Below are 19,803 nucleotides of genomic sequence, written 5' to 3' on the forward strand. Positions count from 1 at the left end.
CCCAATAAACCAAACGATATTATAACGATATCGAAACGATATCACTTAGGTGAGTGATAGTCGTTCTCGTATCGAGAACGATAGTATTTACGTACTAAATGGTACCTTTCCTTATGATATCGTTTTTCCATAAAATTATGATATCGTTTTCGCTATCATAATTTCCAAAAATAATGATAGTTAAATCGCCATTTTCAGTTTTTTTTTTCTGTATGCACTTTTATTCTTAAAATTTCATTTAAAACGCTATTTAACTTAATATTTCGCTATTATACATATAAAAAAGCCTGAAAAGGGAAGGATTGCATTCATTTGTACATATTTACATACATACATACATATTTTAAAGTAATCATATTTTTCATCACATTATGCATTGTCTTGCAAATACCTGAAACTTTTCAAAATTGCATACATGTCAACTTACCACAAAACTGAAGTATCGAACGAAATTCGCGTATTTATTTGGATTATTTATCAATAATTTAGTTGATTTTATTTTAATATCCTTTTTAGTTTTCTTATGTTCGAAAATTTTTATTGAAATTATTTTTATGTTTGAAGTTTTTTTCAAATGTTTGTATTTTCTTAATTTTTTTATTGGAAACAAAATAATATAAAACGATATTATAATAATATTGTTTTAAATAATGAAATATGATATCATAATCGCCCTTTAAAAGCAATACCGTTTTCGCTATCATATCGTTCTTTGGTTTATTGGGTATACATACATTTACAATAATAATATTTATTTTATTCCAACAAGTCGGTTTGAGTGAGATTTTTAAAAAAAGTAGGTCGCTCATACTTCGAGTAGGTCGCTCATACTTCGAGTGAGTTTAATACATTTGAGTTTAATCGCTTAATAAAGATTTCCTTAATAGGCGGCCTGCGGCGTGGCGCAAGGACTTTCTACTCTATGGTATGTCCACCAACGGCTTTCCTAAATAGCCGGCCTACGGCCGGACGCAAGAATTTATCACTCTATCATATGTCGAACACTCGCTTAGTAATGATTTCCTTAAGAGCCGGCCTAAGGCCGTACGCTCTTGACACAGGGAGAGGATAAAACCCTTGCGTCCGGCCAAAGGCCGTCTATCAGGCATATATTTTTTGGCGTCATGAAATAACTCCCCACGAAATAATTCCCCAAAACAAAAATGAAATAACTCCCTAGAAATTTGTTCAGAAAGCATAAACAACGAAATTTGGGGATTTATTTCGATTTTTGGGGCATTATTTCACATGTAAAATGGGGAGTTATTTCATTATGAAATAATTCTTTTATCACACGAAATAAAAAAATATATGTCTGATAGCCGGCCTTCGGCCGGTCGCAAAGGTTTTATCCTCTGGGGTACATTGGACACCGGCTTCGCTAAGAATACACTCTCCATACATCAAGAGTGTTCAGCCTTAGGCCGGCTATTTAGGAAATCTTTACTAAGCGAAGCCGGTGTTGGTCATATTATAGAGTGGTAAGTCATTGCGTCCGGCCGTAGGCTGGCTATTTAGAAAATATTTATTAAGCGAAGCCGTTGTTGGACATACCATAGAGTAGAAAACCCTTGCGCCCGGCTACAGGCGGCTATCAAGGGAATCTTTATTAAGCGATTAAACTGAAATGTATTAAACTTTGAAGACCTACTCGAAAGTATGAGCGACCTACTTTTTTTTAGAAATGTCACTAAAACCAACATGTTATATAATTTGTTATTTTTAAATGGGAACTTATTTCATTTTAAAATTAGGGATTTTTTTCATTTTAAAATTAGGGATTTCTCCCCAAAAATGGGGTGTTTGTTATTTCATTTTAATTTAGGAAGTTATTTCATTTCGTTGGGGATTTTTTTCATTTTTAAAATAGGGTATTATTTCATAATGAAATAAGTCCTCAAATTTGGGGACTTATTTCATTTTTGTTTTGGGGAGTTATTTCATGACGCCATATTTTTTTATTTCGTGTAATAAAAGTAATATAATGAAATAACTCCCCAAATATATTTTTAGGTATTTATTTCATTTTTGAATTTTGAGGAATTATTTCACAATTTAAATGTGAAATAATGCCCCAAAAGCGAATTAAATCCCCAAATTTCGTTGTTTTAGCTTTCTGAACAAATTTTTAGGAAGTTGTTTCATTTTTGTTTTGGGGACGCCTCAAATTTCATCGCTATACTGGTTTTTAGCCAGTAATGAGCGTTAAATTTATTTTCTGAATGGAATTTTATAAGGTAGAGAGATTTTGGGTCGCATAAAACTTATGTGTGTCGCATTTCATCAATATATTCGTCTAAGCCCCGTTAACTCCACCTCCGGTTATCGTTAAACCTATAGATATTCTGTCGGTTAAAATATTTTTTTATTAAAAATGTCAATTTATCCTTATGATAAAATGTAACCAGAAATTGAGATAATGGGGGTTAGAATTTAATAAGGACACAGAATGTATATACTTTTGTGGGTTTATGACCAATATTTCGATGTGTTACAAATGACAAATTCATTATACAACCCATCTTTTTTGATGGTGGGTATAAAAAGAAGGTTGCTAATGTTTGAGAAAGAAATAAAAAACGCCAGTACTGTTAACAATATTAATAAAATGAAGAGTTACTCACTTTTTGGAAATTTTAGTTTTTTTAATAAAATATCGGTATTGGTATTTTAGCGTAATCGGTATTTTGGCTTATTTCGGTATTGATATTTTAGCGTTATCGGTATTTTGGCTTATTTCATTATCGGTATTTTAGCGGTAACGGTAGTTGTGCTGAAAAGGTATTTTAGCGGTAATGATAGCTTAAAACTGTTTAAAAACTCAAATTGTCTTGTTAATATGTAGTACATAATAATAAATCAGTTTTAATACACAATTTTTTGCAATTCTCCATTTTGTTGATACGAAATTACGAAAAATCGGACCTTTAAATACAGTAATTCCTTGCAAACACCATGTATAACTGGATGACAAAAACACATTTCTGATAAGGACATCATCCTTTGCGTAGTCATTTAATCAAATATGAAAATGCTTATAAGGTAGCACCCTAGAAAATATTAAATTACTCAAAACCCGCAGAAATGCGCAATTTTGGGTAAAGTGAAACTAATTCACAACATTTCAGGTTATTCATTTCTTCTTATTTCAGGTTTAACAAACGTCAACATTTTCTTAAAAGCTTTCAAGAAGTTAAAATTTTAAAATCAAATTCATTTTTATTATTATTTTAAATGTTGTCTTTTTCGAAGTGAAGGAAAACAATTTACAAGAATATATGTATATAAACTACTGACACTTCTAAGTGCTATCCATTTGACAGTTATTGAAAATTATTTACACACTTTCCAGAATTAACGTTTAAAAATAATGATAAAATATAGACTCTACAAAATAAATTTTTTAAATATTTTGAAATGATGACTTTGACTGCGTGCAGTAGTGTTTAGCATTTCGCAAAAATTTATTGCGAATTTGAATATGTGTATTGGTAAAAATAAATTGTATTCACTGTTCCAAAATAATAATTTCGAACAGGAAAAGTGGTAGTTTGAACTATAGTGCATTCGTGAGAATATTTATGTTGGATAATTTGTTAAGTGCATACCACCAGACAATATCCCCATACATCATTATCGGTTTAATTACCGTTTCATATTGGCAATTTACGTTTTCGTGGTTTATACCCCAGTGCAAGCCAATAGCCTTTCTACAGTCGTATAATGTATAGCTTTAGATGATCTAGAGAGTATATTAATCCCCAAGACATAGCACCTAGGTACTTTGCGCTATCCGACAGTGTGAGACCCTCGCCATTTAGACGGGGAAGAAGGAATTGAGGAATTTTGTATTTGCACGAGAACAATAGAAGTTCCGTTTTCCCAGGATTTACACAAAGGCAGCGTTAGCAACCGTTTTAAAATCTAGTGCATGAAGTTTAACTATTAGTCCGTTAATAGCCATATTCCACAGGAGAGGGGATAACACTCCTTCTTTAGGAGTGCCCCGCATGCCACTTTTAGAGATTGTTGTATCCCCCAGTGAAGATACAATAATCCGTTGGTAAAGCAAGATCTTCACAAAACTCACAATAGATTGGTCCACGCCCATCTGAGAGAGGGATTGACAGATGGGTGAAGATTTTACATTTTTAAAAGCGCCTTCAATGACAAGAAAGGCAACCAAAGTGAAATTACCGTAATCCATGCATTTTTCAATATACCCAATAAGGGAATGTAATGCCGCACAGTGGTATAGGAAAAAAAAAAGAGGGAAATAATTCGGTAACTTCTAAACGGTTAATCCGATTTTAATGAAATTTGGTATGCACAAAGAGGAGGTGTTGTCGAGTTTAGGTTTTGAATTTGGACCTTATAGGCCAACCAGGGGCCCGGCGGGGGGTCCTCAAATTAGGACACCTCGGCTATATTAAATTTTTAAAACGATCCTATTTCTTCATTTGAGTTCCGATTTAAAAAATGGAAAATTCAATTTTGAGCAAAAATTCTCAAATCGCATAGTCGATATCAAATTATAGTGACCTGTTTTATATGACCCAATATGTTCTTAATCATTTTGTAACGGGTTTCGATAACCCCGCCCCTGGTATGGATATAATAGGCAAAAAACCAAAAAATCCCATTTTTGGGATTTTTTAAAACTTTTTTCGGAATTCCGGGATTTCTAATAAGAAAATTCGAAATTTTTATTTAATTTTGGATTTTGAGTAAAAAAATCTACCTAATTGTAAAACCCGTTACAAAATGATATAAGGTCCAAATTCAAAACCTAAACTCGACAACACCTCCTCTTTGTGCATACCAAATTTCATTAAAATCGGATTAACCGTTTAGAAGTTACCGAATTATTTCCCTTTTTTTTTTCCTATACCACTGTGTGCCGTCTCAATGGATTTAGCCTTTATGTAGGCATGTTGGTAGGTTGAGAGAAGAGATTTGTCAATCGATATCCTGATATGTATATCTTCTAGTATTCTCTACAAAGTTTTTAGCAGAAATGACTCCAGACTGATAGGTCTGAATTCCTTTGCCTTGGTATGAGATTACCCCTTTGGAATAAATATCACATTACACTTGGTCCAATAAGTTGGGATGTAGGACCAGGACAAGCAGGCTTTGTAAATTGCACTTTGCCAGACAATTATCAGATGTACATTTTTTTTGCAGATGCGCTGTAATTATGCCATCTGGACCAGGCGATTTATAGGTAAAAACTCCTTATTGCCAAGCCAGGATGATATCTTAATCTATTTTAACATGATCGATGGGGAAGTGAATATTCAGGAGAGGTTCAAGAGTCTCCAGACTTCTGCAGTCCAACAGAAGGGAATTTAGACAAGATTTTTCGAAGATGACTCGTTTCTGAGGAGCTTTCTATAGTACTACAAAAATTTCTCCACGTTTCGCACTTCGTACCTGATTTTTAAATTCAATAACTTTCGATTTATAAAGAGACCAGATTCCTGATCTATTTGCATCGTTAAATAATCTACGACACATCCTATGAGTTTTCGCAATTTCGGGATCCTACCAAGGGGGATTGCCCTTTTGTACACCTTTCAATAGTTTACATACAACATCCATCATGTGTCTACTACTTAACGGCAAATAATGTACATACTTAACAGCAAATAATGTACATTATTTGCCCTATTCCCCACCAGCGACTGAAAATAATTTTTATTTTTCTGGTGTTCAGTACATTAATACCCATCGATTGAGGGGTATTCCTACATGAAATTCTTAAAAAGGCTGTTCCTCGGGACACTCTAAAGTACATACATATGGTTGTATATCAGTGGAGCTCAAACACATACTACCATAGTTTTATTTGTGTTGGTAAAGCAGCAGAGAATAGAATTCAACTCAAAATAAAAGTGTACTAATAAAATGACTACAAACTATAGAGTATATGCTAACAGTCAAATATTTATAATGCATTTTGACAGTCAGCGTATATCAAAGTCTATACATAAAAAACTATCAACTGTTTTATATCATTCTCCTACATTAATTCGGCTTTCTCAAAATTTTGTTGTTGTGTGCCTGTGTTTTTTTTAAAGTGCTCATCAGCAACTGTGTCAACGTAGTGTCAGCAGAATTTCCCTGCCCTATAACGCTTGAAATTAAATCTAAATATTAAACTCCTCTGATGTATATACATAATTTCAATGGGAAACTTTTTTGGTTATGTCAAATGTTTAAAATTTAATTTATTTTATTTACAAAATTTTAAAACTCGCGATTAATTCGTTTTGACTGTAATCGCAAGCGAGTTCTATTTAACGCTCTTTAAATTTTCAACTTTTATCGCGAGCTTCATTTTTAAACTTGAGAGTCAAACATATTTAAATCGCTCGAATTAAATTAATTCGCGAGCGAATTGAATTCCATCACTATCCGTACCCTGAAAAAATACTATTACTGTAATATTTTTATTGCAATTGCATTCTATTAAAAAATGTATATGTTTTGTATAAAATTTATATAAAAATACCAATAAGAATGAAATTAAAGATTTCTTTTTCAATCCTCGTAAACTGATCATTTTTTATATGGTTTACAATTTTTTGCAGATTGAAGATAAATTAGAAGAAATGTTTGCTGGGATAGAAGACGAACAATTATTAAATACAACAGCCGATGATACACATATGTCTAGAAAAAACATTCAAGACTCTGCAGAAAAATGTATCAAGGATAATTGTCATGATAATGTAAATACTGGAAAGGAAGTTCTCGTGGATAACACTTTTATATATGAAACGTTTACACAAAATAAAACGAAAGGTGCTAAAAAGTCCTCAACTTCATTACCTAATATTGAGAATAATAAACACGACATTTCTCTATTATCAGATCAAACGGATTCAAAAATTCCGAAATCTTTACTATATTTAAAAACAATGCCACCACGTAGAAGACTTTCGATTGCAATGAATTCAGATTTATTAAAATTGTCGATGACAGCCACTGATGAGATAAATAAAGATAAGGCTATCAATAATAATTTCATTAGAAAAAATGATATGGCATCCAACCTAATTGAGTCACAAACTCATAAGGAAGTAAAAAATTTGAGAAAACATGTTGGTAAAAATAAAAACAATCAAAAAAATGGTTCCAAATATAAAAAAGAAATTACTTATCTTAAATCCAATAACAAAAAAAAACCTGAAGTTTCAAATAAAGCAAAACAGAGTCGGCAAAAAATAAAACAACGACGTATGCAACGTTTATTATCTTCTGAAAACGACAATGTCACTGAAGAAAGAACTCTGCAAACTAAAGATATTGATTCTAAACATCGCTCTCCATTTATTTTAGTAAAAAATAACGGCAGTATTGCAGTTGTTAACACTGTGACAGCTGATGATTCTAGTGAAAAATGGACTAGATCAAAAAAAAACTGCAATTATGTATACGAACGAAAAACAGTTAAAGGATGCCATTCATCCACATTGAGTAATAGGTATGATGCAGACACAGCCGATTCATCTTGGATATGTGTATTTTGTAAAATTGGACCACATAAGAAAGGTTTGGGAGATTTATTTGGCCCCTACATAATATCAAGTGATTGTGATGAATATCGATGTTATAAAAATTCAACAGAAGAACTAAATAATCAACAACATATAAACTTTTCAAAAAATTCGGTAATTATAAATATTTTTTCAAGTTTTAATTTAATTTGCTCTGTTAGTAATCGTCGAAATTTGTAACTCAATTTTAAACAAGTTACAGTAAACCGAATAGGCTGAAAAACAGGGTTCAGAAAAACAGGGTATACAAACACTTATGTACATACATATGTAAATTGATACATTCATAATAAATTTATTATATTATAATTGATAGACTTGAATGAAATTAGCAATTTCTGTTTTTTATGTTCACATCCGGAAATGAGAAGCTAATTTTTCTTTTATTTTAAGCACACATAAATGAAAATATTTATATTTTATTTTAGCACATTTTTGTAAAGTGAATGGTGAAAAATAAAAAATGCCAAATACTCAAAGTTGTCAAGTGTTCTCATCACAATCATTAATGTTTATATACATGTGTGAGTTGTTTGAAAATGAAAAAAATATCTATCTAGTGATACATAAGACATTATGGTATTAATCAAAATTTTAATATAACCAATTAGTAAATTATTTTTTTGCAAAAAATTACTTTGAATGTAAACAAAATAGTGAACCTATTTAAGTGAGCGGGAGTGTATAAGTTACATGTTTAAAAATAAAAACATTACAATTATAAAAGTATATTATTGAAAACAATTATAAACATATAAATTTGAATTGAGATAATAAATCAGGCTCCTTTTTATTTCACCAGCGGGAGTAGAAAAATCAGTTAGCTCATATAAATTGTTGACTTCCAAGAGGATCAAAATTTATGAAATTCGACCTCTGGAATTCAAGATATAATGGAACATAAGACCTGAGTGCTCTAATTGGAACATTAATACGGATATTAGAGAGAAGAAATTCGGAGTCAAATTTTCCATTTATTAAATTCAGTAAAAATGTAATATTTGAGACCATTCTTCTACTCTTTAAGATTGGAAGCTTTATAAGTGCTAGACGACTACGATAAGGAGGTAGATTTGTATCAGAATTCCATCGTAGATTCCGAAGACAAAAAGTAAGGAATTGTTTTTGCACGGATTCAAGTTTTCCTATGTGCACGTTGTATTGTGGATTCCATATAACAGATGCGTATTCTAGTATAGGTCTAACTAACGTTGTAAATAAGCGTTTTGTCACATATGGATCATTAAATTCCTTTGCCCAACGTTTTATAAAGCTTATCACACCAGTTGCTTTATTGACAGTCATAATGACGTGAGAATTAAAGTTGATCTTTCGATCAAAATTAACCCCCAAATCTATAACTGAGTCGACGGATTTAAATTTAATGCCATCAATAAAATAGTCATTTATGGACGGAGAATATCTTGAGAAAGACATGTGTTGACATTTTTTCAGAATTAGTTCCATTAAGTTAGCTACACACCAGTTATGAAATTTATTCAGATCGGATTGAAGATAGCGTGTATTAGTCTTATTATTCAATGTGGAAAAATTTTTACATCGTCCGCATACATTAGGATTTTGCAGTGTTCAATAGAATTTGGAAGATCATTAATAAATAGGAGAAATAGGATAGGACCAAGGTGACCACCTTTGGGAACACCAGAAATTACATTTATGTATTTGGATTTGGAATTATTGAAAATTACACATTGTTTTCTATTTAGAAGGTAGGAGCTAGGGATGCCAAACGGGACTGGCTTTTACAAATCCCGGGATTCGGGATTTTGAAAATTGCAATCCCGGGATCCCGGGATATTTCGGGATCCCGGGATTTTTCGGGATCCCGGGATTTTTCGGGATTTTACGGGATTTCGGGATTACATAAATTTAATTATTTTATACATGAAAATCTGAAATCTTCATGTTTGTGAAGAAAATTGTTTAATCTTGTGAAAATTAATCGACAGAAGATAAATTATTTATTTTTCATAAAAAATTTGTTGAATTTTACCTTAATTCCGATGTATTTAAGCAATTTATTGATGAAAAACTAAATTTCTAAAAGAGGCTTTATATGGGAGCTAGGGTCAAATATGGGCCGATCCTCAAACATTTGGGAAGAGGCATGTAATTTTATATAAATGTTAGTTATGCTGAATGTCATCGCGATACTAATGGTTATAAGTAAATTTTTGGACGTTTAAGATATTTTTTAATGGGGGCTAATGTCAAACGACGACTCAGAAAGCGATTCTGATTCGATCGGTATACTTTAAGGTGGGTGTAGGACCAATAGGTTATAATAAATATAACGTTCAATCCTTCGAATATCAGGTTAGATCATAAATGAACCTTTTCTTTGAAACATGTTATCTACATTCAGAACAATTTAATTTACCTTTACTGTTATCACTCAGATTTATAGAAAGCATTCCAGCAAAATTAAAACGAAGTACTTCCAAAAGAATACCATTTATCACCACTTTAAAAGTAGCACTAAGTGAATTTTTTAACCTTCTGAGGAAGTGATGTTTAAAGACTTCCGAAGATTGGAAAATAATTATATTTTTTCAAAGCTGAAGATATTTTTTTGTTCTTACATTCTTGGGAGATAAAACATTTTACTTTTCGGCTTCTGTTTTATTACATGTATCTATTACCCTTTATAGTTTTAAAATTATTTAAGGCAAATTAGTTGTATTCTATAATAATACAATTTCACTTTCGAATAACTTGCAAAAAAGGATCATAAAAATTACTTCTTGAGAATGACTTCAGAAGTAGTAAATTTGGAATCAAATAAAAAGGACATCCCTCCTATGACAAGCCTGTGTTAAAATCATCACTTCTTCAGTTATTTTTCAGTACTTCCATGGAGTAAATTCTACTTCTTTTTCGCTTCTTTGGAAGTTCTTTTTTTGCTGGGTTGTAAAGCAAAACATTCTAGATATCATTTAAAAATTTATTTTATATTTGACTGTGCCGAAATAAAATAAATAAATATTCCGGTATGTGATGGAATTCGAACAATTTGAAATCAATAGATTTGAAAAGGTATGATTAATTTCAATCGAGGAATGGTTTATTATTTAAAAATACTACGCAGACAACAAAATACTTTCCATTTAAGAAAATCAATTTAAAAAATATGATAATTTGTATGAAAAGCCGCAGAAATTGAATATTACACAATTTTTGTATTATTTTTGTAGATTCAAATCGATTCTATTTTAAAAATGAATCTCATTAAATTGCTGATTGGTCAATACATTAATATTAGCATCAAATTGGTTTTCAGAGGAGGTGCTTTTAGGATTTTTTGTGTTAATTTTGGTCCAAATTTATATCTACTATAGACAAAGAATGTGTATACTTTTTGGGTCTACGACGAAATGAAAAAATAAATTTGTATGTACTATATTTGGTATCATACCACTTTAAAAAATAAAAGGTTCAAAATGTACAAGAATAGCTGTGCTGAATAAGTCAAAAATAAACAAAGATCGTAATTTTGAAGCGAATTGAATGAAATTATGGCTCAAAAAAGAATTAAAAAAAAATGTTTAGTAATAAATCCCGGGATTCATTTTGAAAAATCCCGGGATTCGGGATATCCTAATCCCGAAAAAATCCCGGGATTTATTTTGCAAATCCCGGGATTCGGGATTTTCTAATCCCGAAAAATCCCGGGATTTTCGGGATCGGGATTTCGGGATTGGCATCCCTACTAGGAGCATACCCAATTCAGAAAGTTGCCTGAGAATCCGATAGTATCAAGTTTCTTTATTAGCAATTTATGATTAACTTTATCAAGGGCTTTACTAAAATCTGTGTATATCACATCAGTTTGTTGGCTTTTAACGAATCCAGAAAATGAGATATTAGTTCTAGGTGACGTTTTAGGTGACGATATATAGAATAGTACCATACAAACGCGGAGGTCTGAATTCTGGAATTTTATACCTTCTGGTGAAAAGAGCCAGTTTAGTTTTGGCCGGGTTAACACCCAGACCGTTTTCTTTGGCCCATGATAGTAGAACACTGAGGGCTGATTCCATGAGTTCACTTATTGTGAGAAGAAATTTCCCTTGAATAAGAATCACACTTTGTGGTGTGCCTCTTGTCACAACTTTCCCTGTCTTGCCAATACCCATATTAGAGTTAATGGCCCTGCTCTTAAGCATGTTTTCTGTCCAATTTTTTATCCGCTTATCAACACTTAGGTAACCCAGTGAATTCAATGTCTAAGAAAAATGCCATAACATATTCTTTTATGTCAAGTGCCTTCTCTATGGTTCCGACAACGTCATGTAAGGCTGTCTCCACCGATCTCCCATTCAGGTATGAGTGTTGTGCCTTACAGAAATTATAAGGAGAGATGATATTCCTGACATGGATGTCGACCAATCTTTCCAATGTTTTCAATAAAAACGATGACAGACTGATCGGCCTATAGCCTTTGGCGATACAATGGTTTACTTTTCCCGCTTTGGGGATAAATACCACTGTAACCTCTCTCCATATTTTAGTTTATCTTTAGTATATCCTGTTTCCAGTCTGCTCCTAAATATCATAATTAGCCATGGCATGATGATGGTGAACGATTTCTGGAGTAGTGCTGAGAATATGCCATCTGGCCCTGGAGATTTATAAGGCTCGAAGGATGACACCGCCCATGAAATTTTCTCCATACTAACAATGGAACTAATTCACTTATGTGGATTCGAGAAGCTGCGTGGTGCTCCAAAGTGGAGCCTTCATTTTCATCATCTCTACAGCCCGGAAAGTGTGTCTCCATAAGCAGCACCAGAGTTTCGGTGCTACTTTCAGTAAAGTTACCATCCGGTTTCATCAGGAATCCAGGAGTACCGGGGTCTTTGGATAGCACCTTACGTAGACGTTATGCCTCCGTGGTACTCTCCAGCTCCTCACATAAACGCTTCCAAGATTCCTTCTAGAAATATTAAAAATATGCAAAATATGGTATAAAAATGTTAGAAATATGCAAAATATATGCAATTTAAAGCAAAATATGCAATTTATGCTTTTATAACGAAAAAGGCAACAACCAATCGATCGATCCCATTTAGTAAAGGATAATGGACGAGCGAGGCGATTAAAACAAACGAGAAGCAGAAACACATCGGCAGCAAATTATCATAATTGTTAAAAAATATCAATCACGATATGTATAACACCGTCATTTTCACACATGAAAAAATATATGTGTACAAGAAACTGTGGATCATTAGTGTTAACTCTGTGTACTTAGTTTTTCATAATCTGTTTTGCCCCTGTAAAAGGACTTTAAAGTTTAAAGAACATACGATTTCAAAAGATGGTATTCCAAATTTATATAAAAATTGACGGCCTTATGCATAACGAAAAACGAGCTGCTAACTATCTTGCTGCTAACTTTTTTGTGTGTAAATTCCCATAAGGGAAAGTTGGCAGCTTGTTAGTCAGCAGTTAGTTTTTTATTATGCATAAGGCCGTTAGTATTAATATTATAATCTAATAAGGCTGAGAACCTCTGCTTCAAAAGAATATTATTTATTTCAATTCATCAGGATTAAAAAAGAAATGGAAGCTTGCTGAAAATTTATATCAAAAAAGTAACTAAAAATTTTTGTTTCGAAAATTAAACATTTTTTAATTTAATTTATTTTTATTTTTTGGCCAAATGAGTCAAACAAATAGAATCTACAGATTCCCAGCTTTCATTTGATACCAATATAAGCATCATACAACACATAAGTATAAATATTTAAAATATTCATTTGAAATTGTAAGTCCTTTTATAAGGACATAAGAGCTGATTATAAAAATCGGAGTACGCAGAATTGCTATAAATGAAATCTAGTTTCACATGCATATCAACTTTTCCATGTGTGAAAGCTTTTTTTCAAAATTGTTACAGGGTGTAATTTATTTAGAAAATGTATGTTACTAAAAAGATTATGACTTTTTTTGGGCGCCAAAATACCATAGCACTGCCTTAAAGTTAATACTGTCCTGATAATATAAGGCTATTTTTTAAGTCAATTCGGTCAAAAAAACTTCCCCCACCGAAAGCAATTTCTAAAATGCTTTCGTTCGTTATTTTTAAAAAATTATTTTAATAATTTTCATATAAAAGTATACTATTTTCTATAACATGCAATATTATCGCGATTTGTTAAAATTTCCATAACAAGGATTTAAAGAACAATGTTCTCTTTAAGATAATGTAATACAAATGCAAAAATTATGGCAAAAATATTTATTTTTCTCATATAGAAAAAGTAAAATTTATACAAAACTTCATCGCCTTTGGTGCCGGAACTTTTTTCACGATCGCGGGAAACATATCATATTACTTAACATCTGTTCACGTTCTACAAGCTCTTGCTATGGTATTTTTGATATTTGCAAAAATTGCAAAAAGTCATTACCTTAGTATATATGAGCAATTATCAATGTTGTTTAATTCCTTTGAAATTGAACTAAATTGTTAATAACTTTGGTAAGAGTAAAATGTCAAACAAATTTTTTACAAGATTATATACACAAGACTTTAAGCCTAAAAATAGCAAAATTGTAAAGCTCTAATTCTTCATTTCTAAACGTAATCGGTTTTGAAAGTTTACAAAATTAAAAAAAACGTGTGTCACTAACTTATTTTTATACCCTCCACCACCATCAGTGGTGATAGAGGGTATATATAAGTTTGTCGTTCCGTGTGTAACACCAAGAAATATTCATCTAAGACCCAACAAAGTATATATATTCTGGGTCCTTATCAAATTCTGAGTCGATTTAGCTATGTCCGTCTGTCTGTCTGTGTAAAACACGCTCACGTTAAAACTAAGCAAAGGAAATCAACCAAATTCATCCAAAATATTTATTATTATCCTAAGCAGTTTGGTATTGAAAATCAGCAAAATCGGTTCACAACGTAAAAAGTTATGAATAAAAATTTCAGACTACCTCGAAAAAAATTACGTTTTTTTCATAATTCTTTTGAAGTTTTCTCAGAAACTACCAAAGATATTTCGATGAATTTTATCACACATTATTTTTTCATGGCAGTGATCAATTATGTTGAAAATCTTTAGAATCGATCCAATATTTCCCATAGCCCCCATACAAAGGTATATATTCCCGGAAATTAGTTTATCGTTAATAACTCCCTCAAATATATCGGTATCAACACAAAATTTTGTACATGCAAATATAATGTGAACATAAATCATACTGTCAACGTAGATCTCAGTTGGTCCACAATTGGCCATAGCTCCCATACAAGGTCCACTTCCGAAAATCACCTAAACGCACATATTTCATTGATGAATACAGCTATTGTGATAAAATTCGAGTTAAATATGTTTTGTGTACATACAAATCATTCTACCAATTTTTTTACGGATCGGTCCATTATTGGTCATAGCTCCCATATAAGGCCCACTTCCGAAAATCATTTAAAAGCTCATATTTCATTGTTATATAAAGCTATCTTGATGAAATTCGACACAAATATGTTTAGTCTAAATATAAATAGGTAGGTAGGTAGGTAGGTTGATAGGAGGATGTATACTACATCAAATCCGAAGAAATACACCTAGGCCACTATCGGGCCTGTTGTGCGCTCCAATTCAAGAAAAAAAAAAAAAAAAAAAAAAAAAAAAAAAAAAAAATTGTTCACTGAATGTATTATTTTTCCATGTTCAGAAACTCAGTTTCCTGGACGTAATTCCTAAGAATCTTCCAATCGGTGTTGGTTAAGAATGTTATTTCTGGAATAACATCACTTCCAAGATACTTGGATCTAACTTCGACGAATGCCTGACAATGGCAAAGAAAGTGCTCCAGAGTTTCACTGTCCTCTCCACATGCTCTACATTCGTCTGAATTCGCACGTCCAATTTTGTATAGATGTGCTCGTAATCCTGTGTGTCCACTGAGAATACGTACCATCATACTAACCTCAGACTTGCTCATTTTGAGAAGATTTCTCGTCTTGCTCTCATCAGGGTCACCCCATAGAATCTTTGTGGTTCTACCCACCGTTTCATTATTCCAAGAGGCCTTATGGGATTCTCTCATCCATATTTTTAATTCAGCTTTTGTTGCGTCGAATGGTTTTGCGTTTGTCAGGTTAACTACATCGAGCTCCCTTCCCTTTAAAGCTATTACATTCGCCCTTTCGTTGCCGGCTACTCCCGAGTGGCCTGGTACCCATATGATGTGAACCTTACCTCTGGGAGAGTATTCAGTTAAAGCTTTCTTACAATCCAATACGGTCTTAGATTTAATTCTATCACCTGATATCGCACAAATTGCCTTCTGGCTGTCGGTAAATATATTAAGCCCTGTGGGCGCCATATTTATTCTAATCCAATTTACACATTCCGTTATTGCTCGTACTTCTGCCTGGAAGCTTGTGTTATGATTAGGTAAACGGTGGTATATTTCTGTTTCTGGGTCTTCAATATAGAACCCCAGACCCACTTTGTCCCCTAATTTAGAGCCATCCGTGTAGCAACGGATTCCTACTGGCATTTGCTCTAATGTTCCGCTTGACCAAGACATTCTATCTGGGATTAGCGTTTCAAAGTTTCCGACATATTCAGTGTCTGGTATGCGATCAGGCACGTCCGATGAATGTGTATAACCTTCCAATGTGTCCAGTACACATTGATGACGTGTCCTATAACCGTTTTTGGTCAGTTCGCCTAAAGTAAAGAGCCGTTCGGCTGTAAGCGCCGCCTCATATCTTATATATGTTTCAATGGGTGGAATATCTAGCAACGTTTCCAGAGCCTTGGTTGAAGTAGTACACATGGCACCACTTATACCCAAGCAGCATGTACGCTGAACTCCCTGTAGTAGTTTGATATTACACTTTTTGTCCAAAGCAGTCCACCAGATTATTGAAGCATAAGCTAGAATTGGTCTAATTACACTTTTATAAAGCCAATTTGTCATAGTAGGACTAAGACCCCATTTCATGCCTATGGTTCTCCTACATATCGCCCAGCACCGATGTGCCTTGTTGATCCTATCCTCTATGTGGTGTCTCCATTTTAATTTCCGGTCAAGTATTACACCTAAGTACTTAACTTTGTCTGTCACCGGTATCTTCTTGCCCAAGAAGCAAGGTTCAGTATATGTAGAAATTTTTGTCTTTCTTGTGAAAAGACAGATTTCCGTCTTCGCCGGGTTAACATTGAGGCCTCTCGGTTGAGCCCAGCTCAAGGCCGTATTCAGAGCCTCCTCAGCTCTTCTACACAAGTAATTTGGATCCTTTCCCTTTAAAAGTATTACGACATCGTCTGCATAGCAGACAGGTCTAAGTCCTTTCTCGGTTAGGGTCCTTAGGAGGCTATTAATCGTGGTGACCCAGAGTAAAGGTGACAAAATGCCACCCTGTGGTATACCGCGAAATACCTTTTTCCTGATAGTTATATCGTACATCTCGCAGCTTATCCATCTGTTCCTTAGCATGTAGTTGATCCAGTTACGGAGCACCCGGTCAACATAAAACTGGTCTAGGGATTGGATAAGGGTATCAGTGTGCACGTTATTGAAAGCGCCTTCGATGTCAATGCATACTGCCAGTGTATACAGTTTGCTATCGAAAGATTCACTTATGTAGTGGACAACTTCATTTAAAGCGGTCTCCACCGATCGTCCCTTTACATAAGCATGCTGCTTATATTTAAGGTCATTGTATGGTATGCTGCTTTTAACCATGCTATCGACTATCCGTTCCAAGGTTTTAAGTAGGAAGGACGTAAGACTTATCGGTCGATAGGACTTAGGTGTCGCATAGCTAGGTTTCCCTGGTTTGGGTATAAATATTACCCTTGCATCCTGCCATTTAACTGGGGTATATGCCAATTTTAAGCATGCAGTGAATATCTGTGACAGATGTACGGAAACCAGTCCCGCCTCCATCTGCAAAAGTGCCAGGAAAATTCCATCCGGCCCTGCAGCTTTATAGGGAGCAAAGCTCTTGATTGCCCCTTTAACCATGTCAGTTGTAATAAATATAAATAACTCTACGAAATTTTTTCCGGATAGGTCCATAATTGGTCATAGCTCCCATATAAAGTCCCCTTCCGAAAATCACTTAAACGCATATATTTTATTGAATTATAAAGCTATCGGAATAAAATTCGACACAGATATGTTTTGTATACATACAAATCATTTTACAAATTTTTTTACGGATCGGTCCATTATGGTCATAGCTCCCATATAACCCCACTTCCGAAAATCACTTAAAAATACATATTTCATTGTCAAATAAAGCTATCGTGATAGAATTCTACATAAATATATTTCGTATAAATATGAATTATTCTACTAATTTTTTTCCGGATAAGCCCATAATTGGTCATAGCTCCCATATAAGATCCACTTCCGAAAATCACTTAAACAAATATATTTCATTGAATTCTAAAGCTATTGGGATAAAATTCGACAAAAATACGTTTGATGTACATTCAAATCATTTCACCAAATTTTTTACAGATCGGTCCATTATTGGTCATAGCTACCATATAAGGCCCACTTATAAAAATCACTTAAAAGCACATATTTCATTGACAAATAAAGCTATCGTGATAAAATTCGACTTTATATGAATCACTCTACGAAATTTTTTCCGGATAGGCTCATAATTGGTCATAGCTCCCATATAAGGTCCACTTCCGAAAATCACTTAAACGAATATATTCCATTAAATTCTAAAGCTATAAGGATTCACTTGAAAATGTTTTGTGTACATATAAATTATTCTACCACTTTCTCCCCGGATCGGTTCATTATTGGTCATAGCTCCCATATAAGTCCCACTTCCGAAAATTACTTAAACGCACATATTTCATTGTCAAATAAAGTTATCTTGATAAAATTTGACACAAATATGTTTTTTCTTTATATGAATCACTCTACGAAATTTTTTCCGGATAGGCTCCCATAGAGGGTCCACTTACGAAAATCACTTAAACGCACATATTTCTTTGAATAATAAAGCTATCTGGATAAAGTACGACTTGAATATGTTTTGTGAGCATATAAATCATTCTACCAAATTTTTTCCGGATTGTTCCATATATGGTAATAGCTCCTTCAAAAAAATCACTTAAACGCACATATTTCATTATCAAATAAAGATATCTTGATAAAATTCGACACAAATATGTTTTGTGTAAGGTCATAGCTCCTATACATATAAAGTCCACTTCCGAAAATCACCAAAACGCACATATTTCATTAATTAATAAATCTATTGTAGTAAAATTCGACTTGAATTTTTTTTTTGGCATATAAATCATTATACGAATTTTTTTCTTTATCGGTTGATAATTGGTCACAACTCCCATATAAGGACCATTTCCGAAAATTACTCAAATGCACATTAACAATCAAAGTTATCGGGATAAAATTCGACATAAATGTGTATTTTGTATATATAAATCATTCTACGGATTTTTTCTTCCGGATCGGTCCATAGGTTGTCTTAGCTCCCATATAAGATATACTTCTGAAAATCACTTAATATCACTTAATTCGTAATTAAATGATTATATCCGGATAAAATTCAAAATGAGTATGTTCTGTGTACAGCTAAATCATTATATTAAAATGTTTTCAAACTGGCCTATTAATATACATTTTTCTCGACCTAATTAAAATTAGTTTGACATATGCATAAATGTTAGTACCCTCAATAAGGAAACTAAAATTTTGCCAAGTTATCTAAAAATTAGATAGTTAAATGGGTTTCAATAAAAAGTAGCTTGCTGGTGGAGGGTATTTAAGATTCGGCATAGCCGAATATAGCACTCTAACTTGTTTCACCTTCTTTTTATCTTTTGGTCCATAGCTTTAAACTTTTGGACACTATTCGTTATAGTACTAACTAAAGACACTTAGGAGATAAATTTTTTACAAGCTTATCCGTGTGATATCACTTTACGTATTAGAACTTGGATGTTGAAATTTGTCACCAAGTTTTATCCAATTTTGAATTTTTTACAGTTTTTTTGACCGGGCGCTGACGCCCCTTAGTAAAATACAAAAATTGGGACAACAGTGGTTAGCTGATGTAATTATATACAGTATGGTATATATCTCGCTAATGTGCCCTGAATGGGAGATTGGTACGACAGCTACAAAAGTTGGAAAACTTGAACGTAAATTTTTTAAAATATCAGTTTTTAGTGCGTCACATTCGCACTTATTT

At 33.0% G+C, this 19,803-nt stretch overlaps 1 protein-coding gene across 15 annotated transcripts in view; it reads left to right on the plus strand.

Annotated features, from left to right (window-relative positions):
* Positions 1–19,803, plus strand: part of LOC119610429 (uncharacterized protein CG5098) — a 104,806-nt gene that overhangs the window by 67,308 nt on the left and 17,695 nt on the right. For 14 of the 15 annotated variants that reach the window (XM_037965649.1, XM_037965631.1, XM_037965655.1 and 11 more), the window contains one exon: positions 6,597–7,679. In XM_037965649.1, coding sequence (XP_037821577.1) covers positions 6,597–7,679 — 1,083 coding nt within the window. The remainder of the gene's footprint in view (positions 1–6,596; positions 7,680–19,803) is intronic. The other variant, XM_037965745.1, reaches the window with a different exon arrangement.

Source organism: Lucilia sericata, unplaced genomic scaffold, assembly GCF_015586225.1.
Source record: "Lucilia sericata isolate MDLA Ls3-8-SP2 unplaced genomic scaffold, ASM1558622v1 Contig000028F_arrow, whole genome shotgun sequence".
Taxonomy (NCBI): domain Eukaryota; kingdom Metazoa; phylum Arthropoda; class Insecta; order Diptera; family Calliphoridae; genus Lucilia; species Lucilia sericata.